This window comes from Telopea speciosissima, chromosome 1 (genome assembly GCF_018873765.1).
Source record: "Telopea speciosissima isolate NSW1024214 ecotype Mountain lineage chromosome 1, Tspe_v1, whole genome shotgun sequence".
Taxonomy (NCBI): Eukaryota; Viridiplantae; Streptophyta; class Magnoliopsida; order Proteales; family Proteaceae; genus Telopea; species Telopea speciosissima.
The window spans coordinates 84,479,894-84,504,570 of NC_057916.1; the positions used below are offsets into that span (position 1 = coordinate 84,479,894).

Sequence of the window (24,677 nt, forward strand, 5' to 3'; positions counted from 1 at the left end):
GGCAATAGCAATTAGCAACATATCCTCAATAATAAAAATAAAAAATTAAAAAAAAAAAGGATATCTCCCAACACGGTTAATGGAAATTAAATAAAACCAAATTTATACGAAAGAAAACACACTTAGCTTCAACTTTCGTGAAAAGTGTAGGGACGTTGGAATAGACTAAGCTCAGGTTTGGAGTGTTAGGATTTTCCCAAAATGCGACGAGTGTGTGTTTAATTAATTATCGGATCAATCATTGATGGGGATCAAGAAATACAAGGACTGCTACTGTTTTATTGAGATGGACCGGACCGGATCAGCCCATTGTGGAAGTGGGTTAGGATTTTGGGGAGTATTATTATAAATACTAATGATAGGGTCCCTACAATCACTATTCCATTCTTTTCTCTTTACTCCACAAGAGAGAGAACTAAGTGGGAGTGACTAGGAGACTGCAGAAGATCCCCATCGCGGAATTTCGCAAACATCTGTTGACGGATTGCTGTTGTTCTGGATTCTAGTCTCTTCTACATCAATAAACGTGGTGAAAGGTATGCCTTACATTCCCTACTTTATTTGGTTTGAATCGTGTCCTAGAGATCTATATGGGGACGGATTCGGGTTTGACAAAACCCTTGAATGTTCCAACATGGAGGACCTCATTTTAGGACTTTTACAAGAGAGTTACAAAAAAAGCAATGAAACTACTCTCATTATCGCTCCTAGGGGCTCTCTCACAGTATCTAAGATCCTTCTACAATGCCTCAAATGTGTGTGGGACCTCTTATTTATAGCCTAGGGTATGTACCATGTCCAAGGCAAATGTTCTTTATCCCAACTCATAGAGATCTCCTTGACTCATAGGAGATTGGGTGGTTATTGGCAAAGATGGAGGTAGACTCCATCAAGCAACTTGGGGCAAGGATGTGGTGGATTCCAACACTTACGATAACCTCCACCACGTCATCTAAGGTCTCTAGAAAGGTTTTGGTGAGTATTTAGGTTGGCAAAGGCGAGGTAAAGCTATTGTGAACACAGACTCAAAAGGGTCTTCAATCATGGAAAAACCCAAAATCTACCGCCGGAAGAACATCTCGATTCATCTTCGTCTAGCTTTCTTCGGATGCAAAATGAGGTGTCTATACTTACTCACCCGCCCCTCCCTAACTCTTGACGTTGTCCCCACCTCCACTTTCTTACTCCCCTCCCATCACCCCTGCTTCCATACCCTACACCCATGCCCACTTTCTTCCTCCACCACGTTCTTGCTTCATAACCTTATACCCTCGATCCATACACTTCACCACCCTTGCCTCCCAATGGAAAAGATTTTTTATCTCTATCCTAGTCTTCTTCCTCTTTTGTTAAGATTAAGAGTTGGAAGAGTTAGAAAGAACTAAGAAGCTCTTTTGTTTTAATCTACACGCGGGGGGCCGCGGGGGGGGGGGGGTGGTTTGGGTTGATCAATCAATTAACCACATTAATTAATGTTAGGTGTTTCGGAGTTCAACAAGAAGGTAGGGGTGGGGGTGGGTGCCATGTATGGAGGCAGGGGGAGGTGAGGAAGAGGTTGGAGCAGGAGTGGGGGGTGTAGGGGTGGGTTGCGGGAGGTGAGGGAACCATGGGTATTTCTGGTTTTATAATTATCAAGGGAGAAAGAGAGGTTGAAGTTTGCTTTTTTAGAATGAATGGAAAAATATATTTGGGATGGAATAAATATAAGGCTATGTTGGAAGCTAAGAATTTCCATAAAAAAAAATATGTTAGAAGCTAAGAAAAGAAAAGACTCAAAAAAAATTGAGTTTGAAGTGAGATATAGACACATAAATCAATCATTCTATCATCATAATTTTTTATTTTTTATTTTTATTTTTTTCTTGACTTTCAAACATAGTCTAAAAGAGTTAAATGAGAAAGCACTGGAAGTCCTTTCCAAGGTTAGGGAGAGACAGAGATAGACAAACACATGGTTAGAGACATGATTAGACATATGGGTTCTTGCCTTCTTGAGTACTGAGTCAAAAAAAAAAAGAGAGATTTCCCACAACATGCGATTGAAAAATTATACACAAAATAAATTGTGGGCATCATAAAAAATTATCTACTCCATTTCTCTAAGTCACTCAAGAATTCGGATCAGCTACCCACATGGGGATGGATGAAGATAGATCTGACCCCTTCATAGGACATGGGTCCTATACCTTAGAAGGTGGACCCCATCCGAACAAAGACCTTTATTTACTCTATTTTCTGAGCAAATTCAATTCCTCAATTTCTTCTAATAGAGGGTACGAAAAGAGAAAGAACAACTGAGACGACCAAGGAAAAATCATTCGGTTGAAGACCCAAATTCTTGTTGGCGGAAAGAGAATGTTGGTTGCGGGGTGAAAAAAATTTGGAAGGATATGTGTTGTTGGGTAGTCCAGTTGTACCCCACGAAAACATGAGATGGAAAGTTAGATGCTTTTGACTTTTATATTTGTCAGCATCACAAAAAAGTAAAATCTGATTAAAATCCATTTAATTTAAGTAAAAGTTATTGTGGAAAAGAAATCTGGAAGCAAAATGGAATAATTATAAGAAGAGAATAAAAGAAAAGAAAAGAAGAAACTCCCCTTGTTACTCCTGATGATATGTAAACCGTCCAGAATCAACCAATCTAAGGGGGGATCTCTCCGTGAGGTAGCCGTTGGAAGGAAAATTATCACCTCCAGTTTGCTGATCGGTCCAGTTCTCAAGTTCCTCTAATAGGGGGATGGTGGATCCCACCCGGACAAGGTATTTGGGCATGGGTAGAGAGGTCATTTCAGGCCCCCTTTGTTAGAGGAACTGGGGAACTGGGCCGGGCAGCCAACTGAAGGTGATAAAGATCCGACGTTGGAACAGGGGAAATTATTATAAATAAAAAAAAGGGGTCTTTTTTGGTTTCTTACTACGTTAGTATCAGTTCGGTCTGGTATTTTTTTATATCAGTTTCCGTTTGATTTTCAGTTTTGATCAATGCATTCGGCCACTCCGATTTAGTTTCGATTCCTATCAGTTCTATTAAACCTCAACCCGAAACGAAACCAATAAGAGTTTAATTCGGTCCCAAATTGAAATGATCGGTTTCAATTGGATCTAGATTCTCTATGGTGCACTCTCCATAGCAGTCTGAGCGGTGCAGACTGAGTCACGCATGCAAAGACCACCTTACCCTTACCCAAACGCTTTGCTCAAGCAGGGATACTGCGATCATTGCTCGTGTGGCCCAGCCTGTACCACACAGGCCGCTACGGGCAACTACATCGTACACAATCTGAATTGATTTCAATCAGCCAGATTGGATTGCTGGAGAGTAGATGAGAGTCCTTCTCACTCTCTTATTAGGTGGTGGTTATTATCTTCTTTTCTTTCTTTCTTTTTTTGGATATTTAAACATCAAAGGAGAGTTAAACTCATGACCTTTTAATTGTTTATTCTCTCTATCAAGCAGGTCTCCATTGTAATTTGTTTGCCTTAATAGTTTGCTCTAATCCAATTGTTTGGTTGCTTGGTTATAGGTATCCATATTGGTGGTTATATTGGTCACCATCTATCCCAATACCATTTCAGCCCATATCGGGCATAAATAAAAAAAGGGTTACTTTTTTACCAATACTTCCAATTATATCGGTATCACATTGATTTCAAGAACCGACAATGTCTTACCAAAAAAACAGTAACATCAATATTGATACGTATAACCTGATGCGATTGATATGATACTGATATTTAAAACCATGGTTGATTGTAAGTATTTCATGGTTGATTGTAAGTATTTCTTATGCCTCTCCACAGGCTTTTATAATAGGAGAAAGAAAGATTTTACTAACAATCACTGTAAGAAGAAGAAGAAGATAAAATTCACTTGGCTCCAAGGAATTTAAACTCAGACATGGGGGTTGAATTGATGGAGTCGGAATTCATCCCTAAAACCCTAGAATCGATATCATAAATCTGAAAGCTCAGCAAATCGATTCCAAAAACCCTAGAATCGATATCATAAATCTGAAAGCTCAGCAAATCGATTCCAAAAACCCTAAAATCGGTGGATCTAGAGAGTTCAGAATTGAGATTGATCACAGCCAATTCTAATACCCATCCGATTCCAATTTTGGAAACAGTGTTGGATCACATAATTATTTGTGGAAAAAAGCCAGCATTTGGCAGTTCTGATTTCATAGTCCTCAGGAAGTGAGTTGATAGGATCAGTTTTTTGTTTTTCCTTTTTTGACTGGGTCAAAATGATTCGCTCAAATCTGGCTCTATAAAAAGTCATAGGTTGTGGTCCCTACTATTTTTCTGTGCTAGGTGGGGCCCAGGTCTTGCTTTGATTACAGTGTGTACCGTGAATTTGCGAGGAACGGCTGTCAGTCTGCAACAGAAACACACTCTTTACACCGTAAAGTACTTTCAAGGAACACAATGCACTTTATCACAAACAGAAAAATAAATAAATAAATAACACAATGCACATGTAGCTATGACCATGGTTTTAGTGTACGGCAAAACCGATACGATACCGTATTTGAAATGGATTGATCGTATCAAACAAGTTTATCCTTGATTTCTTTTTAAAAATGAATTTTTTATCATTTTATCAGTTGCTCTCATTATATCACTGATACAATATCGACATAATATCAGGATCGGTTACTTGTAAAACTGCTACATATTGCTTGATACAGATAATACAATTTCAATACTTAGAACCATGACTATGACTCACTCAACATCATGGTCTGATCAAACCTATCAAAAAAAAATTTGGTCAGATCACGTATTAATCAATTTAAAAAATGATACAATATGGATACAGCATTGGTACAGATCGGTTGTATCAAATAAATTTATCTCTAGTTTTTTATAAAAATGATTTTTTTTCACTATCTTACCCCTTGTCCATGCCATTTCACATATACAGTATTGTCTAAATATCAATATCAGTCACCCTCAAAATTGGGCAGTATCGGATAATCCAATACCGATACTTCAAACCATGCTCTAAAATATTACTAAATAAACCTTTAGCCTCTCTCTTTCTTTTTCTGTGATTAGATTATTGTCTTTACAGATTATAAGATATTCTGGGAAGTGTTTGGGGAATCAGATATACATATAACATCCAGATTTGTTTTTGATATGATAATCTCTCTTTTTTCTGTCCTTTATTCCAGACGTGAATTGGTTTGGTGGGATTGGCATCCGAATCTATCCTTTATTAGGTCTCTCAAGTCTCCTCTCCCTATTTTTTTTTAGATATATTTTCTCTTTTTCCCCTGATCCAATCCCCTTTTAATCATTCATTTGGGTGCATGAAGTACCACCCCATCGCTTTGGCTACAATTAATTAATTATCTATCAAGACTAGGTGGGGAGAACGAGATTTTTTTTTATTTTTTATTTTTTGGGTGAAAGAGAATGAGATTGTTTTTACTTGTTCTGATGAAGAATAATTTTTTATGTAAAAAGTGAAAGGTTTTCTTAGGTAGAAGCCGTGAGAAATTAAATTTCAATAACATGAATGATAGACATAAGCATGCACATCAATACATGAGCAAGTGTATCAGACAGAGTCATTATCGTCTACGGTTTCCTGACCGATGTGGTTCCTTAGTTCTTCTCACAAGAGAGGGGTGGGACTCACCCGAAGCTCCTGACCGAATACCCAAGTGGAGTCCACCCTCCTCTTGTGAAAGGAATTAGGAAACCACATCGGTCAAGGAACCATACACGAAAAAAATTCGTATCAACCAAACCCGGATCTATGGAAGAATGCTGCTTGGGAGAACACTCCCTTGTCAATGATGGTTGTTGGTCTTGTCTCCTCTATTCTCTTCCTAAACTCAAGGGCTTTTTAATCATGCAATTAATGGGTAATGCTGACTATATAAAAAGTGAAGTTAGAGACCAACCCTACATGGAAACAAAATATCTCCTTTCAAATTAAAGGATATTAGAATTTAGAATAAGATCCACAAACATAAGTAAATATTTATACTATTTAAGGTGTGGCAAATAAAACTCAATATAAGAACGCATTCATGTATTGGAATTAACCGACTTACCCTAATGGTAATCAACACATCATTAATTTGATTTTATAAAACAAAACAATGACCATGCTAATTCACCATAAAAGTAACCCTTACAAGCCTACCTACAATACTTAAATTGTCAAACACCCGCAAGAACCAATGACTCAAGACTTTAAGCTGTGTTTGGTATGCATTCTTGGGATGCATTCTAGGTCAAATTTGCATTTTCGGATGATAAAAATAGCTATTTTTATCATCCAAGAATACGAAATCGACAAAGAATGCATTTCAAGAATGCATACCAAACACATCATTAAAATGGACTCAATGCAAATTTACTTTTAACAAATATGATAACTATAAGTGACACATAACATTATAACTGACTTAACACATGACACGTGGCATTATTTAACATACATTTAATTGACATTAAGTAAGATATGTATCAGAGATCGAACAGGTTCAACTGTTCCAGTCGTGTTTCAATGGTTGGGTGTGGTTGGTCCTCAATCCGATCCATACATGACCTTGTTGCACAACCCAATTTGGCAACCTGTAAGGTTTAAAATTGGGTCTATTCTAAGGGTGTCAAAGTTCAGCCCAAACTAGTCAGACCAATCGAAATCGACTGGTTCAACCAAATCGAACCAAACTTTTATCAGTTAAGGTAGAGGTTTTATGGAACTAGTAGACACCAAAACCAAATCAGATCAGCTGAATGCATCGACCAAAACCAATAAAAAACTGAGACCGGATCAATAGTAACCCAATAAGAAACCAAAAACCCAAAAGTACCAAAATTTATTGAATTAATATATTAAACATATGTATAGGTTTATGTAAGATAAAGATCGTGGATTAAATGTAATAATTTACATTTTAATATATATTATTGAATTAATATATCAAAAATGAGAAAATCTTGTTATCACCAAGGTTGGTTACAATAAGATTGTAACTTTATTTTTTTCCCTTTTAGTATAACACACTTTTTTTTCCGGTAATCATGTCATTTCACATAGACAATAACAACTATTGAAAATGATATAATGATTATCACTTTCAATTAATTTTGAAAATACCTTCATAACCTTAGACTTAAAAAACATTTGAAAATAAAACAAGGGGCAATCAAAATAAGATTACAACACTTACTTCACCGTCTTGGTGACAACAAGATGTACCCATTAAACATGTATTTTATTTTATTTTATTTTTTTTGGGGGGGGAGAGAGGTGTAAAGAATAACATGAAAACAACAACAACAACAACGACAACAACAAAAAAAAGACCAAGCCCAGTAGGGCCAAAACTGCGCCGAGATATCCCAACTAAACCTCGGGATGGGCCAGGCCAAGCCTAGCATGAACCTTGGGACCTTAGGGAAAGCCTTGGCTTTCAAAAACCCCACCCAGTCTAGCCCAGCCCAGCCAGGTTGCACCCCTAGATTCGGCACCCATGAAGAATCATAGATTGGGAAGCTCTTACCACCACCAACCGCCCACCTCAGCCCTTTCAATCAGATGTTCTCCTTCCATATATGATGCTCTGCTAAATCATGAGGTTGATTTCCTCTTCAAGCTTCAGAAAAACCCAGAGTGTGGTAAGGTATATTAATTTGAGCAGAGTTACACAAGGGGCAGAAGGGTTTTGAAGAATTATCCGTCCTAAATAGGCAAAGTAAACCATGATCCAAATCAAAAACCAACACGAAATAGTGCTTCCACCAGCAAATTTATTCCTATCCAACTTCTTACAAGGGCAGTCTTGCCACATGCATGGGTGGCTCAAATCAGATTGAAGCCCCCCTCCCCCACCTGGATTTTTTTCCGGATATTTCTTCAGATTGACTTGGTCCATATATTACTAACATGACAGTGATGCTTAGCCACCAGAGAGAGAGAGAGACGGAGGGTCAAAATTATAAACAAATAAAACCTTTTCAGTTTTTTTCCTTTGGATCAAATTGTAACAAAGCCACAGTCCAACATAAAATAATAATAAATACAACACAATTTACCTGTGAAGAGACGATAATATCGACGATACAGCATGCAAAGAGCCTGTAACTACAATGACACCTGATTGATTCCCTGCTCTCATTCCCAGAATCATATTTGCTGTTTTCATGGAATCCTCCACTGAATTAACAACAGCCAATACAGGTTCATGTTTCAATGACCTTACAGAGCAATCTGTTTGATCTTCAAGATACTTTCCGTAGTCTCCGCTTCCAATGTCCACAAAGCCAGTACCCAATTCCATGGAAGCCTGAATCCAAGCACCTTTTAACAAGGAAGCAGATGTCGTTCGGGATCCAGCCCCAGCAATGGTTACCTCAGTTGTAACAACAACTTCGGGTTGTATAGCTGAAATTGAAAATTTTCTCAATTCAATTACTTCTCCAAAGCACATGTGCATATACGCACACCAACCCTGAACACAGGGGTATATGAACACAGAATGTCGTCAATAAACAGAAATGGAATAGTTATCCCAAAAAAAAACATAATAGAAATGGTATGTCGGTAAAGGAAGCCAAATAGTTACCCACCCACACAAGAGTACCTGTAACTAAAAATCTTGAAATACCTCTCAAAAGTTTTTAAGCAGCATGTGGTGTCAGAGTTCCCACAACCACACGTTCTTCCTCAAAACCCATAAAAATATCACAAAGTCAAGATTCATGATCATCAATAAATGGGCCCTATCTAGGAGATTAGTACATCAAACACAAGAAATCACTAGGATTGGTTGGCTTGGCAGTAGCCAGTAGTAGAGGCTGGTAGGAAGCAATGTCAACCTGTGCACCATCTGTCTTTTTTCCCCTATTGGCAGGATGGGGATTCACAAAAGCGGTTGATGTCATTCTATATTATCCATTGAATAATTATGACCATGTTGATCTCTTAGGTGGTACTAGATATTGGGTCCCAAATCCATGTGTAAAAGCATATTTACACATTTTAGCTTAAAGGCAGTTGCCATTATCCCCATATGAACTTTTATATCAAGTTTTCGGTTTTTCTCATTAATGCTTACCCTTTTCTTCAATTTTTTTACTTTTTAACTCCCCCAATATTTCTATAGCAGAAGACTACCCAGGTTGGAAGGAAATAAAATATAAAACACATCCTAGAAATAAAATATAAAACACAATATTCTTAGCAACATCTTCAATCTGTTGGCTGGATAATAAAATACAGAATAAATAGAAATCTGGATGCCCTTACCTGAAAGAAGTTCTCTTGCAAAAGCCAGGTGGTCTTTGTCACTTGCCATTGCTACCACAAGAGCCAGTGGTGCATGTGGATGTGTCATATGAATTGTGTCGGCTAAAGTTTTAGCAGATTCTTTGGTGTGGGCTGGAAAGTTTCAAAGAAATCAATCAGCACTAGCACTGTCTGCAATTTCATAGACCATAAGCACCAGCCATGTAGCATCCATCAAAGAAGATTAAACCTAGGAGGTCCATTCAGGATTATACCCAGCTAGATTATTGTAACTAATCAGTCTATAGAATTCCTTCCATATTTCAAAAACCTAAGATGGGCCTGGGAGCCAATCTTGGCAAACTACAGCATAAACAGACTGTAGAAGGCTGAACTAATCAACCGACATAATCAAACCTCAGGTCCTCAACATGAAAATATTTGCAAAAATAAAGGTTAAAATTTGGTCTGATTTGACATTCCTGTCAACAAGGCAGTTGTTTCAACCAACCAGCTTGATGTAGAAACCTGTTCTGCTGTATATCTGAGTCTGGTCTGGAGTAAGAGAAGTGTTTATCCATGACACCAGCCATCAAGCTCGCTTCAGTTCAGATTCCAAAAAGCCCCCACCCCCCAAAAAAAAAGAAGAGTAAAACGAAGAATACCAACAGAAATCCATTTCTAAGATTTCAAAAGAATGAAAACGAAAAAGTTATGATCATCTAATTAGGTTTATTGTGGATCTCAAACTCTAGCTAAGATGAAGACATGAACATGCAGACAAGACAAAGTGAGCCATTGTAGTCACAAGAGATGAACTCAGAAAGGTTTGGATTTAAGATAATAGAAAATTAGAAATAAGTAATGAAGATTAGATCAGAAGACCTCCATCAAGTAGTATTGTTAGCCCAGGTAATCCAACTGCTTCTGATTCTTCAGATGTCAGAAATTGGCTTCTCCCTAGCAAATATGTACGCTCTAAGCCAGCATGAATCGATTCATCAGACAGATTCCATCCTAATATATCAAAGAATGCATCAGAAACAGGATGATAATGTCAAGTTGATAGAAAAAAGCAGTGCTGAATACCTGAGACTGTTAAACAAAGTTAACTCAAAAAGTTTACTAGTTCACAAATTCAGGCAATCAGTTTCCCTGATTCCTATTGTTTTGGTAACAAACTGGTTTATTTTCTGAGGACTCAACTATTCTACTATAAAGTACGTTATGCTGAAATTGTGAATCAAGGAAACAAGTGCACACCTTGACCACGTAGACAAAGTGCAGTACAAGTGGCAGTTACAGCATTTTGAAGCTGGTGATGCCCCAACATGCACAGTTTGACATCAAATAATTCAACAAACTGCAAGTAAAAATTCGTTTAACATTCTTAATCCTTACAAAAGAAGAACAGTTCTTCAACAAAATGCTAGTTAAAATTTCTTAATCGTTCTTCGAAAAATAATCATACAGAGAAAATTGCACACACTTTTATCAACAGACATAAGAAGATTTAGTAAACTCAATGGTGAATGATTCAACCATCTTGAAAGTCTATCTATCAACACAATAATCAAGTGCATACCAACTGCAGGTCCTTCTTAATATGAATGACAATGTCACATAGCTGGTAAGGTTTTCCTTTGTCTCTTCCAATGCCCCCCATTGTGCTTCTATTTCCAGCATCAGATGCCGATACAACAGGAGAACTCATTGAGGATGCTTTATCCCGAAGAATACGCTCAATATAAGGAATAAATGGCCCACCCAAAACCAGCTGTGAAGTTTAAAAAATCTAACAGTCAAGATAAATATTGAAAGGAAACAAAGACAAATATTAAGCATGATATGGTTAACTTCTTAACAGGAGAAGAGAGGTGATACATTAAGTGAAAGACAGACCTGAGCCTCCTCTCCCCCCCCCCCACCCCACCCCAAAAAAAAGAAAGAGGAAATCCCCCGCAGTAAGCATGACATACATAATATAGAAACTGGGTCAGCCATGTATTCGGTGGCAAAAAATAGCAGTATAAAGGAATTAGATGATTAAATCATCCATTGGTAGATCCTTCTTTGCTGGACCATTCCCATATGTCTAATCATTTGAAGATGGGAAAATATCAGTTCATGATTTTTATCGTCGAATTAATCTTTGGGCTGACCATCAACAATGTGATAGGCCCAAATGTGCCCTCTCCTTTTATCTGTGTTCCAGTATATAGACACGCTGTTATTAGACTGTCCTTTCAACAAAAGACCCTATCCAAATGACATGTCTATTAGAATGTTGAATTTGCCAAACAGGCAAACCTATTCTCCCCCAATAACTAAACCACTAACTCATTGAGGTATTGACGTCATAATTTCAACTGTTAACTACAGCAGAACTGCGAGTGTCACTGTGACATTTTTACCAAGTTGTTTATGACTTGTAATCACAACTGGAATGAAAGTTCATCCAAAGCTGTAGAAAGAAAATCAAAAGTGAGAAATACATAACTGGGCGCCCATGTTTAATGATTCCCGACTTTGCGATTGCAATACTTTCTATCGAGCCCCCAAGTGCAGCCAAGTGTTCCTCACCTATTGTTGTTATCACTGATGTGGCAAGTCCCAAGCTACTGAAGACATTTGTTGCATCTCGTGCTCCACCCAAACCAGCCTATTCATGGAAAATAGGCTGTATTAGTTGAAACCTCATCCTGTCAACGCTGATTTTGTAATTGTTTTCACAAAAAGATCATTTGATCAAACAAATTTATCCAAATGTGTCCGTGTGATTTTGACACATTACAGCTAGGTGTCTGATAACAGATCTACATGATTCTCCATTTCTCCTAATCACCTTGTTTCCATGCAGCAAGTTTCAGGCACCCTATACCATATTGCAGAGAGCTTGACTTTTCAACCTTTTCTCTTTTTTTATTATCATTTTTTTAAGTGTACCAGGAAACAGTTAATACGATGCAACATGATAAAACAAACCATGTTGTTTAATACTGGCAAGCTAGCTTCTTCAACCTTTATCTATTTGAAAAATTGAATAGCAGATAATTGGGAAAATGCAATCTACGGTAGGGTCTGAGAAGTGAGAACATGTCAAGGACACCTTAGAGAGGGCTAGACCTGAAGATCCCTCATAAGTCATCCCCACTCCCCAATTACAAAAACCTTTAACTGCACTCCTCAAGGCAAGGCAATAAGCCAAGCTGGGAAAAGGAAAGTACTTAACCTCCACAACTGCAATATCAACTTTCTCTTGAGCAAATAGGGCAAATGCCATAGCTGTAAGAACCTGTAAGTTTTCTCTATATGTAAGCACAAAAAAAAGTTAAAAAAAAAAAACGTGATGCTAACAACATATGCATGAGAACAGAAACTGGTAAAATGGAAAACTGAACATGAAAGAGTGCCCACATCTATCAAGGGTTTACATCCTGGTTTTGGACATTTTCACCTGGCTCAAAACAAAAATTTTATTTGAAATCTGGACAGAGTTTCAATATCTGAGAAAAATTCAAGTGAGAATGGGGAAAAAGAAGAAGAAAAACCCCTAGTTCATTCATTCTGTTTTATCCTTTTCTTTATTTTTTTCTTAAATCTCCAGTTTTCGAATTTCTTCTCTACTTGTTCCATTTTCTTTCTTTCCATTTACCCTTTAACCAGGGAGGAAATCTTAGAATTCAACAATTCAGATAAAACTTAAATTTGAATCTAAGTGACAGGATGCCAGAAGAAAATGGATAACCAAAATACGTTTTGTGCTGATGAAAATATATTGAATGAAGCTATTAACAAAATGGTCGATTACTTGAATCCACTACATTTATTTACAAACATAGGCTCTCAAGTTGGTTCAGAAATATCCCTCCATGTTTTCTGGAACTACTCTACTTGTCAATGCAACCTCAAAGGTTCCTACTGACCAGTCTCCAAGGTGGATGATAGGTTATTGTCTAAGAAAGGGACTCATTCCCCTTCTTTTAATGAAGTTCCAAATTTACAAATGGAAAATATATAGAAGAACATTGCTACGACTGTGCATTGTTCTCCTCACTGATCAATACCTTCATATGATTGCTATATCCATTACTAGTTGCATTGAATTGTCAAGAGTCATCTTTAACCAACAGAAAGAAATCCAATGGCTTAGTTAAAACCAGCTCTCCTACCTATCCCAGTAGGATGTCGAAAATTTACTTGTTTGGGAACCCCAAAAAAAGAGGAAAACACAGAATGGTATGTGGAGTTTTCCCTCAGTAATAATAAGTACCTCAAAATGACTGATAGATCCATTTTCAAGTTCTATTGACTGATCAAAAATGTGCTTAATGCGATGAAAAAGATCATTCAACTTCTTTGCTGGCACCAGATCTCCTTCTCTGCCCAATGACATCCGTTCCCTGATAGTCCAAAGATGCGGACTGGAGAAATAAATGAAGTAAAAAAAAAAAAAAATTATGTCATGCGAAGGAAACATTTTCTCTGCCCATTTTAAGATAAAAGGTACAAGAGTAACACAGTTTCCTCAGAGATTACTGATGAAAAGACAAGAGTAACTAGAACATACCTAGTATAGCAACCAACAGAATACCCTCCTTCCCGTAAAATATTGGAGAGGAAGGCCGCAGTTGATCCTTTTCCCTTAGTCCCAGCGATATGTACGGCCTACAATTACTGTCATACTAGTGAGTTCCATGGATTTGATATTCACAGAAATAATGGCCATAACATACATAAATGGGTGATCAAGGATTTGAGAAACCGAAGAAAACTGGTAATTTAATCACAAAACTACAACAGGTACACTGGATTTTCTTTTCTTTAAGAGCGAATATAATGAACATTTTAGTGAACTAAACAGTCATCATCTCCACTCCTCCAGGAAAATTTCTCTTGATTCAATAAGTTTGGCAGCAAACCAACGTTTCAAAAGGTTGATGTTGAACTGTGCTGTAACTCTCTCAAACAACAAATTATGAACTTATCGGAACAAAGGACAAATGGTATCTGAGCCCAAACCTTGAAACTAGAATGAGGGTTCCCGAGCCGTTCCATCAAGCGATTCATTCTCCCAAGATCAAATCCATCACTTGAATCCGTTCCCGCACCTTTGGGCACCCCGGCTTTCTCGTAATTTTTCAGCCTGTCCAAGTAATCTAAGAATTCCTCCATCTCAGAATCCTCCGAGTAGGAAGAGAATCCTCGCTCGAACCCTATTAACTCCCTCTGAACTCCACCAGTCGCACACATTACGGCTTTGCTTCTCGATAAATTGCTGCAATGTCGAAGTACACCCAAAAGCTTCATTTCTTTCGTTTTCCCTCGTTCCTTTTGATTTCTCGTTACAGTGCGAGGAAGAATGGCATGAAATCGAGGGCATAAGTCGAATCGAGGGATATAAAACCCAACCAGGACTCGGACCGTCTGGCCTGGCCTGGACCGGTCTGGTAATTGGGGGACCGACCTCGAAATTGTCAACACCATTAAGGGAGGGTTTAAAAAATCGGATCTGACTGGATTGGCCCATTCGGGCGATATGGCTGATCAGGATTGGATCGATCCTGTACATAAACCAGGGTTTAATTTTTAATTTTTTGGGGTCGATTTTCACTTGTTCTGAATCAAAATGGTCGAACCGACCTATCCCGACTCCTGGTTTTAAAACATGCAATTAGGGCCACAGTTCTTTGAACCACTAGGGTTTCTTGCGCACTATCACAAGAAATATTTAATCTATTCTTTTAGGAGGTATTACAAAAAAAATGGGAAAAAGATTCCTACTTGGTGGTCTTTCCTACACCCTCTCACAGGGCACCGTGAGATGACGCTTCTACCGGCCAGGGGTGCTCACCCATTGGCCCAAACGCTTGTGTAAAGAACATGTGACCAAGTAGAGATCTCTTGTCCTAAAAAATTATAAACATTAGCATCTACTCTCTCTATCTCTCTCATCTTCATGTATATATAGAAGTAGTTTTCTGTTCGGAAGTGCGGCCTACACCTCATGGGAATTCAGGTATAGGCAACCCTCCCGGATAGAGTTCTTTTTCCCATATATATATGAAGGGAAACACTTTTCGAGATAATGCACCTTGTACCCAGACATAGAGGGCGGACCGTCCCCCAGGCTTGTTGCAGCATCTACCACATGTCTACAGAGTGGTTACTAAATAGCAGTGGCACGAAACCCTCTCTATTCCCTTGAGTCTACATGCTCGCTCAAAAGAAACTACTTGCTTGACCTAAACGGAATAGCTCCTGGATACTCTTTATGGGGAGGAATGAGACACTTGAGCTTTCGCTTCAGAAGAAGAAGAGCTCTCCCCCCATGAAAGGCAAAAATGTCGCACATGTTTATGCTTCCACGCGAACTCTCATTGACCCCTGCATTGGTGCAAGGGCCACACTCTCGGACAAAGAATGCATTCTCATACATGGAATGACCTCTCTGCTTTCATTGTATGAAACCATTTTGTCGCTCCTCATTTATGCTCCCTAGGTTGCTTGCTCAGGTAACTCTCTCCTATGGGTGTCCATCAGTCAGTTCAGTCCGATTTGTATCAAGTTGAATTGGTTTTCGTTTGTTATTAATAAGCCAACCCAAAATCAAACCATTAAGGAATTTCGATCTCAGTCATTTTCTTATCACTTTTTTGTTATCGTTTTATAATTGGGCTGCTACCGGATTCGTCCGGTTGTTTGGGTTTTACATGTATACATACAAAAATCAATGGCAAAATTATGGCTTTCTTTTATCGGGTTTTTGTTGATCCAGTCTCGATTTTTCTATTGGGTCCGATGAGCTTTTTAGATTTTAATTGTGTTACCAGAATCGGGTAAAACTCGATCCATACGCCCACTTGGGGCTGACATTGGGCCCATGGCCCATTAGGGTTTTGGGGCCACCAGGTGGTCCCTCCTTCTATATATGAAGATGGAGATAGAGAGATAGCCATATACGTGAGCAGCAGCCTCTCGTCCCTAACTCTTACTCTCTGTCTCTGTCCCTCTTTGATTACATCAATGAGTGTGTGTATCTCTTAATCATAAATCTCTCTCTCTCTCTCTCAACCCAACCACCCATCACCTATTTTGTAAAGATAGTTTATTGGTTTTTTTCATTTGACATGGAGATCTTTCCTAGGGGTGTCAATTTAGGATCCGAATCAGAATTCAAAACCGATGTGGACCGATAGGAATCGAACCATCCAATAGCTTATTGGAATGGATCTGATCCTAGTGATATACTAGTGGTCCGGTCCAACGGTTTCAGAACTGATAGCCCATTAAGGATCCGGTCAAAATTGGTATCCAATATCCAGCCACGTGTACCCGCTTCATAGCTAAGCGGTCGCACCGGCACCCTTTCGCTGCCCCTCACCCCGCGCCCCCGGCCCCCGCCACCAGGCCTCGCCCACGCACAGCATCGTGGGCACGTGGGTGGGCCCCCATCTACACGCTAGACCAGAAACATTGGAAGGCCCCAGATCATATGTAAACAAATTGAATGTGAATTGTAAAGTATTTCTTCACTCCGACTTATTGCCTCGATTTCTTACGAACGATCATTGTAAACAAATTGAATTGAATTTGTATTTCCTTGCCATCCGAACTATCAAAAGTTTAAAACTTGAAAAGTTGTGTGACTGACAGACAGCAAAAAAACAAGTCTGGAACTGGAAGGAACCACCGAGGAAGAAGAAGTCTATAATGACAAACGACAGTGAGGTGAAGAAGGGGCAAGAAAACAATGTCTAAATCAACCAACATATGAACACGCCTAAATGGAGCGTGTAGTGATCTCACACCAAAATGGAGACGATAATCTGACACAGACAAATAAATAAGAAGGACATACGTTGGAAGACCCACTACTGCCACATGTCTAGTCTATTCTCGAGCCACCTCACTATTAAATTACTAAAAGCCCCCTACTCCCTTTAACTAAATCTCCAGGCCCGCCAAAGACTGCTCACTTACAAAATAGGCCAAAGCCTATGCCAATGGGCTCGTGATATCCATGCAATGAGTCGTCAAATGACGTCTGTTAAGAAGGCCCAAGTTTATACGCATCGGCTCACAGGATGCCCATCTTCAAGAAGGCCCGAATGAAAGACCCAAGCCTACATGCACGGGCCCATCCAACAAAATCCTACAAATGAAGACTCGGGCCTGCGCAAAAACACCACAATGAAAGCCCACAAAAGATCAAAGGCCCATCTAAGGACGCTTCCATTACTGACGGGCGATAGCAACTCCCACTGAAGCAATTGTAGCAGCTCCGGCACCTATTGATTTTGCACCTTCTAACATCTTTTTCTTAGTGTTCTCGTCATGTTTTTTTTTTTCCCCTATTTTTCTTATGGGGTCGTGTACAACAACCTGCCGCACACCTTTCCCAAAATATACGTTTATTAATCCTAATAATAAAATGACACCTCCTCCTTCTGCTCTTTCCTTCCTTCCTTATAAGCTAATTATGCCACCTATTCTCCTAAATTCCTGTTTTCACTCTCTCTCTCTCTCTCTCTTTCCCTCCCTTCACTTTTCAAGGAGAAACTATAACCGAACAAAGAAGGAAGGACATCCCCAGTGAGAAAGAAAGACAGAAGTTTGCCCAAGCGATCTTGTTTCTGTGATCTTTGCTCTTCTTTCTTACAATGGAGCAGAAAGAGAAAGAGAATCGATTAGGAACCAGAACCGGACCACTCATTAGCTAACGGCCCTGGCTCTCAGATTTGGATTCGGTAAACTTATTAGTCCGGTTATGGTCTTGACACCTTAGAGTCGGGACTGTTCAGGATCCGGACTGATAGCCCAGTGTAAAAATTAATGGCTTAATTAATTATTCAGGTTGATTAATTGGTGAGAATCAAATTGTACAAATCGGTTCAGTTCACTCTCCAGTTTAGGGATACATTGACTCAAACCATTGTGGTTTAGGGTTTGGGATCAGAACAGTATTATATATACTAAGTTTTACGTACCCGCAGCCGTCATTCTATTCTTCGCCACTGTATCACAAAAGAGAGAGAAAGAGAGAGAAATAGGATATCTGAGGTGCTGTGGAAGATCCAGAACCAAAAAAGAGAAGATTGTAAAAAACTGTATCGAAATCATCTCCAACATGCGAACGGTACAAGGTACGCGTAATCTTCTCAGTTAACTGTTACATCGTATTGTGTTCTAGTTTCACTGTATGGTAGATTATTTTCTAACACTCAAAACCAGACCAATTAACACCTCTAGTCTTTTCTCACCTCGCTGATCAGGAAAGGGAAAGTTGCAGAGTGTTAAAGGGAGAGTGTTATAGGGAGAGGGAGAGAAATTTTGTTTCTAGGAGCCATTGATGGGTTTCGTTTCCCTCAACAACACTCGCTTGCAATTAGCGTGGTTTAGTCTCTTTCGAAGGGTATAACTTCTTCCATCTATCTATCATACTTTCTTGGTGGGGTATTAACGGCTTTTAAATGTACCTTAAACAAAATCTTCTTTCATCATGAAAATAGAAATGTTAAAAAGGAGAGATTCTAGTTATGTTTGCAGTCCACATACCCCAAAATCCCAAATCCAAATCTTCACGAAGGATGAAAGCAGCATTAAATGTAAACCCAATTGCTGCCTCTCCAGAAGAAGAAGAAGAAGTCAGATTCAACTACTTTCCCTTCCTGTTACAACCCCCATCTGTGTTGAATAATTTGCACCACCCACCTCTTTCTCTCTCTCTCTCTCTCTCTCTCTCTCTCTCTTTGGGGCTGATCATAATGTACGAGAGATGCTGTTTTTTTATTCAAACCCGCATTGAAATGGAGAGACTGTTTCCTGACTCGAACCCGCGTTGCAATAGAGTAACTTTACCATTGTGGACACTCTAGACCATGGTTTCAAAATATGCTATTAGATCGGCCATATTTGTTGATCAACTAAGGTCGATCCTACATCGGTGTAAAAGTGAGTCCAAAATCTATCAGTATCGATACCGATATTGACCAAGAGTCTTATGCCATTTTGACACTAATTTTTAAAACCATGATTCAGACCAATCCAGGCCGATCCACTAGGATTGAGCTCCTCTTCCACACACGGCTGGCGTGCAGTGCACATCGTGCGGCTGAGGAGGCTTCGATTCACACATCAATGCACCAGGATGTGTGCCGCCATATCGATCAGAGCTCCCCAGCTGCACGCCGTACGACACACAAGTGGGCTGGAGAGGAGCTGGATCCAATCCACTAGGCCAATCTAGATCTCAATTCTAGCCTGTTACAAATATGATTTTAGGAATCGATATCAGATCAGTTGGCCAATACCAAAAGAGTATGAAAATCGTTTGATCCGACCCAGTACAATCAAAATGATTTTGGAATCGGCCCATACCCGATCCGAGAACTGAATCCCTGCTTACAAACAAATAGACCTTAAAATTTAAATCATGGCAGGAGACTATCGATTCATTGCAGAACACGAGAATTACCCATTACAGAGTTCTCAAATTGCAATGCTCCTTGAGCAAACAATTAAAAAACCTACTTGTTTCATGACTATCTGAAATTTCATTTCAGAATTGTGGGATCTCCGCGATTCTCATAGAAGCCATGCAAGAACCCAGAAATCATTTCACAGCCATAAATTGCAGAAGCGGTAGGGAGTTAGGGACTATGGAGGAAGTGTTCAGAAACAGCATAAATCTGTGTGACCCAAGTTCATATAAGATCAGCGATCATGAAAACATAAAAAAGTTCCATTTTCTTTTTTTAATCTTTTCTTAAGAAAAAAACAAATCAGCCATAAAAGTTTCTCATACTCTGTTTATATGAAATTGAGATTCTTTCCCCCACTGCTATCTTTAACTAAACAATTACTCCATCCAAATGGAAAATCCCAAGAGAAAAATCAGAAAAAGGTTTAATTTTTTTCTTTTCTATACATTAGTAGTAAAATCAATTATTCCTCCCGAAGCCAAAAAGATTACGAACCGCATCAAACAGAATCTTAATCTTCTTGACTGGTTTGGCTTTGTTGTTCTTCTTTTCTGCAATCGACATCCACCTCCTCGAGATGTTCTTCTCCACGAACTCACTCAATGTTGTCTTCAACGAACCCACTTCACACAACCCTTTATTCTCCTCATTGGATGGATCGGAAAACCTGCTACTGCTTTTCCCCGATCTGCAGATAGATGGCCAGACCATCATATTCCGATCGATTAGATGGCTCAGTGCTGCCAATTCATATGAATCATATAATGGGCTCCCACAGTCCCAAACGTTTAAGGGTACCTTTCCTTTTCCTTTTTCTTCTTCTTCTTCTTCTTCGTCCTCTCGCATTTCTGCTTCCTTCATTTCAGAGTTCTTCTTCAGTTTCAGTTTCATTTCAGTTTCAGTTTCAGTCTTGAATCTCTCAGAGAATTAAAAACAGAATTTCAATAGAATAAATTTATAAACAGGGAGGTTTCAAACAGTCCAGAGCGATATGATAGAGGGAGAGACTACTCACTACTGTTTACCTTTGGATTATATGGCAGACAGATGTATTAAAACAGAATTCTAAAATCTATCTATGATTTGTTTCTTGGACCGTAACGTAGATCATATTAAGAAGCTCGAGTTTTGCTAATATGTATATTCTTATAGAAATCAGATGTTTGTATCAAGCTCTATAGATTGAACCTTGGTTGATCTAATGAACGAATGAATGGTTAAGATGGGTCAGCCAACCTTGACTTCTAGATCAAGGGCTCAAGGCAATGTAGCTCAAGGATTTAAAAACCGGATCGGACGGATCGGCTCCCGGTTCTCCCCAATTTGATTCGGACTCTCAGTACAGACTTTCTAGGGTTTAATGATTCGAATAATTCAAATTAACAAATTAATGTGACTTGTGATGGTTAACAATTATTAGGAAATAATGGAGTTAGAGTTGTAAGTTGTAACTATGAGTGCTATAGATGGTTTGATGAGGAGAATGGAAGTGTCTTCGATAATCATGTGGGACCCACATTTTCACCTTATCTGTCAATAATAAGGGTGTCAAAATGGAAACTAAAAAAAAAATAATTGGATCGAATCGAAAACTCAAATCGAACACCTTATTGATATAAATGATGGTTTGAAACCGACCGGATGGATTGAAAATAGAAAAAAACCCGATAAAACTTTTTTCATTATTTTACTTTTAATTTATGAAAAATTGAAACCGAATTGAGAGCCTGTTTTGAGAAATCGATAAGAACCAAAACCAATTTGCCCAATATCAAAATCAACCAAACACCTTACCGTGGCTTGGTCCGTTATATGCATGAAACTAAAAAATTGATCAAATCAAATCGAATCGAAACCGACCGTTGACACCCCTACCTTGAAGTATGAAGAGCAGCTTGATCAGATCCAACGAGCAATTAACTGCATAATACATAATCAATATTAATGGCTTTGGTATTGACACCTTAAGATGGCAACTAATTTATAAACTTTTATTTATTTATTTTTTGACCTTATTAATATAAAGTATTTTTTTTAAAATGGATAAATATTATCATTTAAAATTTGCACTCGAGAAATATGCAAGACGATGACAAATTTTTATAATAATTGACATGATTATTAATTATGTTCAAATGATTTTGATTTTTTTTTTTTAAACCTTAACTTGAAAACTTGTGAAAAGAAAACAAAAACAATAAAAAGGTGTTAAACAATCCAATTAGTATTTCTTGGTAAAACAGAATGACAGATTTCCTACTATTTAATTGTCTTCTTTCCTTTTCACCTCAGTTTTGCAAGTTTTGTCTTAAATATTAAAAGTACAATCAAAGAAGAAGAATAAGAACCAAGAAGGGAAAAAGGGAAAGAGTCTAAGAGTGTGGGAGTGTATGGTTCATGCGACTTTATTTTATCTAGTTGGAAAAGTAATGTTTAACAATTGTGTTTGGTTCATGACATCCAACCAACCACTTCCCAAATGTTGCTGCTTCATGAAATACCAAGAATGTCATGTCATGATCATTCCAATCCACCCAAAACCACATTGATTTTTTTTTTTTTTTTTCTGGGGTAAGAATGCCACATTGATTCAACCACACTAAAAACCAAAACCAAAAACCAAATAATTAAGAAAGTTTTTTGTTTCGGTTTTGATTTGATTTTAATTTTTATTTTTTATTATCGATTTATAATTGAGCTACTATCGGGTTCGGTCTAGTCCAGCTTCAAGTTTACATGTATAAGGAAGAGAAAAAAATAGAGTGAGGGATAGATAAAATAGGGTTGAAAATTAAGAGGTAAAATAAGATATTTGGGGTGGTTTTATAGACAAAGCCGGACGACATCCTGATTTATTAGAAGGTAGCTAACCTCTCTACTCAAATGAATAATTGATTGAGATTCAAAGTATTTTTCCATTACTACAATAATAACTATTAAAAGATAAATCGTCTAAACCACCCAACTACTAACAATTATTCCTTGTTGCGTAATGACACGTAACAACCCCATATGACAACCCATCTAGTACATACAATAAACCTATGCATCGTATAATATCGCACATAATATTTAATTTTAGTTTTTTATTAGGTTACTAACAATTCGGTTTGGTTTCGATTTTTCTTGGTTCTAGAAAACCCCAAACAATAAGGGTTTTATTTGGTTTTGTTGGGGTTCTATCGTTCGATTTTGATCAATCCAACCAATTCGGGCTTGAACTTTAACACAGTTCAATCAATAGTATGAAATTTACTTGTCCACAATTAATTTTGGAAACAATTTGATCATTTTAACAATTGATATTCGAAATATGCTATTTAATCAACCATATTTGTGGATATCTATTATATCACCTACATGTATTAAAATCTCTTTGAAGTTGTAATTACCAACAACCCAATCAAACTTAAAATTTGTCATTCTAGTGCATTTTATCGTGTTGAAGTTCAATTTATTAAATATTTACTAATGCCTCAAAGATTACCTATCAAACCAAGGAAAAAATCCTATCTAGAAAAAAAAAAAAAAAAAAAAAAAAAAAAACCCAAGGAAAAATAGCAATAATAAGATGAAAAATATCTATATTTATTAATCCGAAATTCTATTCTTTAGTTTTTCTATAGTTAGCCCCATGGGGAACAGAAGGTTTATGCCCACTGTAGGGCTCGAACCCACGACCACAAGGTTAAGAGCCTTGCCCTCTACCAACTGAGCTAGACGGGCAGTAAGAATATCTATTTTTATTCATAATAAGTATTCCATTTATGTAGTACCATTAAATGAAGAGTATGTGCAATTTATTGAGTTCGCTATTTATCAAAGTGATGAATTGAAAATTTGTAACCTTATTTTGATTGTCCTTTATCTTATTCCAAAACTTTTTTCATGGAAGAGACAAAAAAGGATTTTCAAATAAGTTGAACATGACATATCATTATAAGTTGTCATTATCTCATGCAAAATGATGTATTACCATAAAAGGACCAAAAAGTAAGAATTAATTTTTATTTTTTTAAAAAAACTTTGGTTACAAACAAAATTTCCCCTAAAGAATAACTACCGTCAATCTTGATTAATTTCAATTAATGTCATCTTTTTTTTTTTTTTTGGGGTAGAAATTTCAATTAATCTCATCATTCTTGCATAGAGAAGAAGTAATATGTAGGGATGACAAATGAAATATATCGAGATCAAGAAATATTTGAATTGTGATTCATATTTACTGTTCTGACCTCTCCACTAATTGTCTACACAAAGTTACCTAATTTGAGCCATGTAAAGGGCTGATGTGGTCACATTAACAATCGGGTTTATATTCAATCAATGCTTCCAACAATTAAACTGTATTCAGTCTATTGTATTTATAAAAACTTAATAATGATCCATATTTCATACATTATACCCTACAATGAATTGGTAGGGTGGTCATTGCACCCCCCTTTATTAGAGGCACTAGAGAAACTGGAACGGGCAGGGAACTGGAGGGGCCATATCAAATTTCAAACTCAAAAATAATTTTTATACCCTCCCATGAATTGGTATGGACCTCTCTCTTTTCCAAACATTAGCATGGACCTTCTTGGTATTCCTAAATTTTCTTTTTGCCACTTGGCCAATAACGATTGGATTAAAACTTAACATATCAACAAAAATCTTTGTGGAGTTTAAGGCTGTGTTTGGTATGCATTCTCTGAAAAGATTCTGGGTTTAAAATGCATTTTGAAACCAGCTTCTTCTCTATTTTCTAGCTTCAGAATGCGTTCTAGACGCATAATCTACTTCGAGAATACATACCAAACACAGCCTAAGGTTGAAGATATCAGGTCTCTTAGAGTTTCCTGACAAACCATGCTTTTGTCAGGTGATCACTGTAGTAGAAAGAAAATCATAAACCACCAATGCAATCTAATCCTTACCACCTTCTGTTATTT

General features: G+C 37.8%; 2 protein-coding genes and 1 non-coding gene across 5 annotated transcripts; all 3 read right to left on the bottom strand.

Moving 5' to 3' along the window:
- Nucleotides 1-8,042: 8,042 nt before the first annotated feature.
- Nucleotides 8,043-14,621, bottom strand: LOC122647624 (dihydrofolate synthetase). Of its 3 annotated transcripts, XM_043840982.1 has the most exons (10): nt 14,282-14,620; nt 13,830-13,927; nt 13,533-13,683; nt 12,492-12,554; nt 11,760-11,921; nt 10,845-11,036; nt 10,523-10,622; nt 10,145-10,276; nt 9,281-9,412; nt 8,043-8,416 (listed from the first exon to the last, which is right to left on the bottom strand). In XM_043840982.1, the coding sequence occupies exons 1-10, from the start codon at nt 14,567-14,569 to the stop codon at nt 8,064-8,066; spliced, it is 1,671 nt and encodes a 556-aa protein (XP_043696917.1). In that variant the 5' UTR covers nt 14,570-14,620; the 3' UTR covers nt 8,043-8,063. The 3 variants fall into 3 exon arrangements, with proteins under 3 accessions (XP_043696917.1, XP_043696922.1, XP_043696929.1); XM_043840987.1 differs by lacking the exon at nt 9,281-9,412 and having other exon boundaries at nt 14,282-14,621; XM_043840994.1 differs by lacking the exon at nt 11,760-11,921.
- Nucleotides 14,622-20,181: 5,560 nt separating this feature from the next.
- On the bottom strand, nt 20,182-20,648 carry LOC122647984. Its single transcript, XM_043841268.1, has one exon. It carries the CDS (start codon nt 20,632-20,634, stop codon nt 20,203-20,205), a length of 432 nt encoding a protein of 143 aa, XP_043697203.1. The 5' UTR covers nt 20,635-20,648; the 3' UTR covers nt 20,182-20,202.
- Nucleotides 20,649-23,396: 2,748 nt separating this feature from the next.
- Nucleotides 23,397-23,469, bottom strand: TRNAK-CUU. The gene has a single exon. It is a non-coding gene; the product is annotated as a tRNA-Lys (tRNA).
- Nucleotides 23,470-24,677: the final 1,208 nt, after the last annotated feature.

Coding starts and splice junctions, on each gene's coding strand:
- LOC122647624 (XM_043840982.1), bottom strand. CDS start 14,569: ATGAAGCTTTTGGGTGTACTTCGACATTGCAGCAATTTATCGAGAAGC. Junction 12,555..13,532: donor GATCTATCAGTCATTTTGAG/GTACTTATTATT, acceptor GAAAACTTACAG/GTTCTTACAGCTATGGCATT. Junction 10,277..10,522: donor ACTTTGTCTACGTGGTCAAG/GTGTGCACTTGT, acceptor TTGATATATTAG/GATGGAATCTGTCTGATGAA.
- LOC122647984 (XM_043841268.1), bottom strand. CDS start 20,634: ATGAAACTGAAACTGAAGAAGAACTCTGAAATGAAGGAAGCAGAAATG.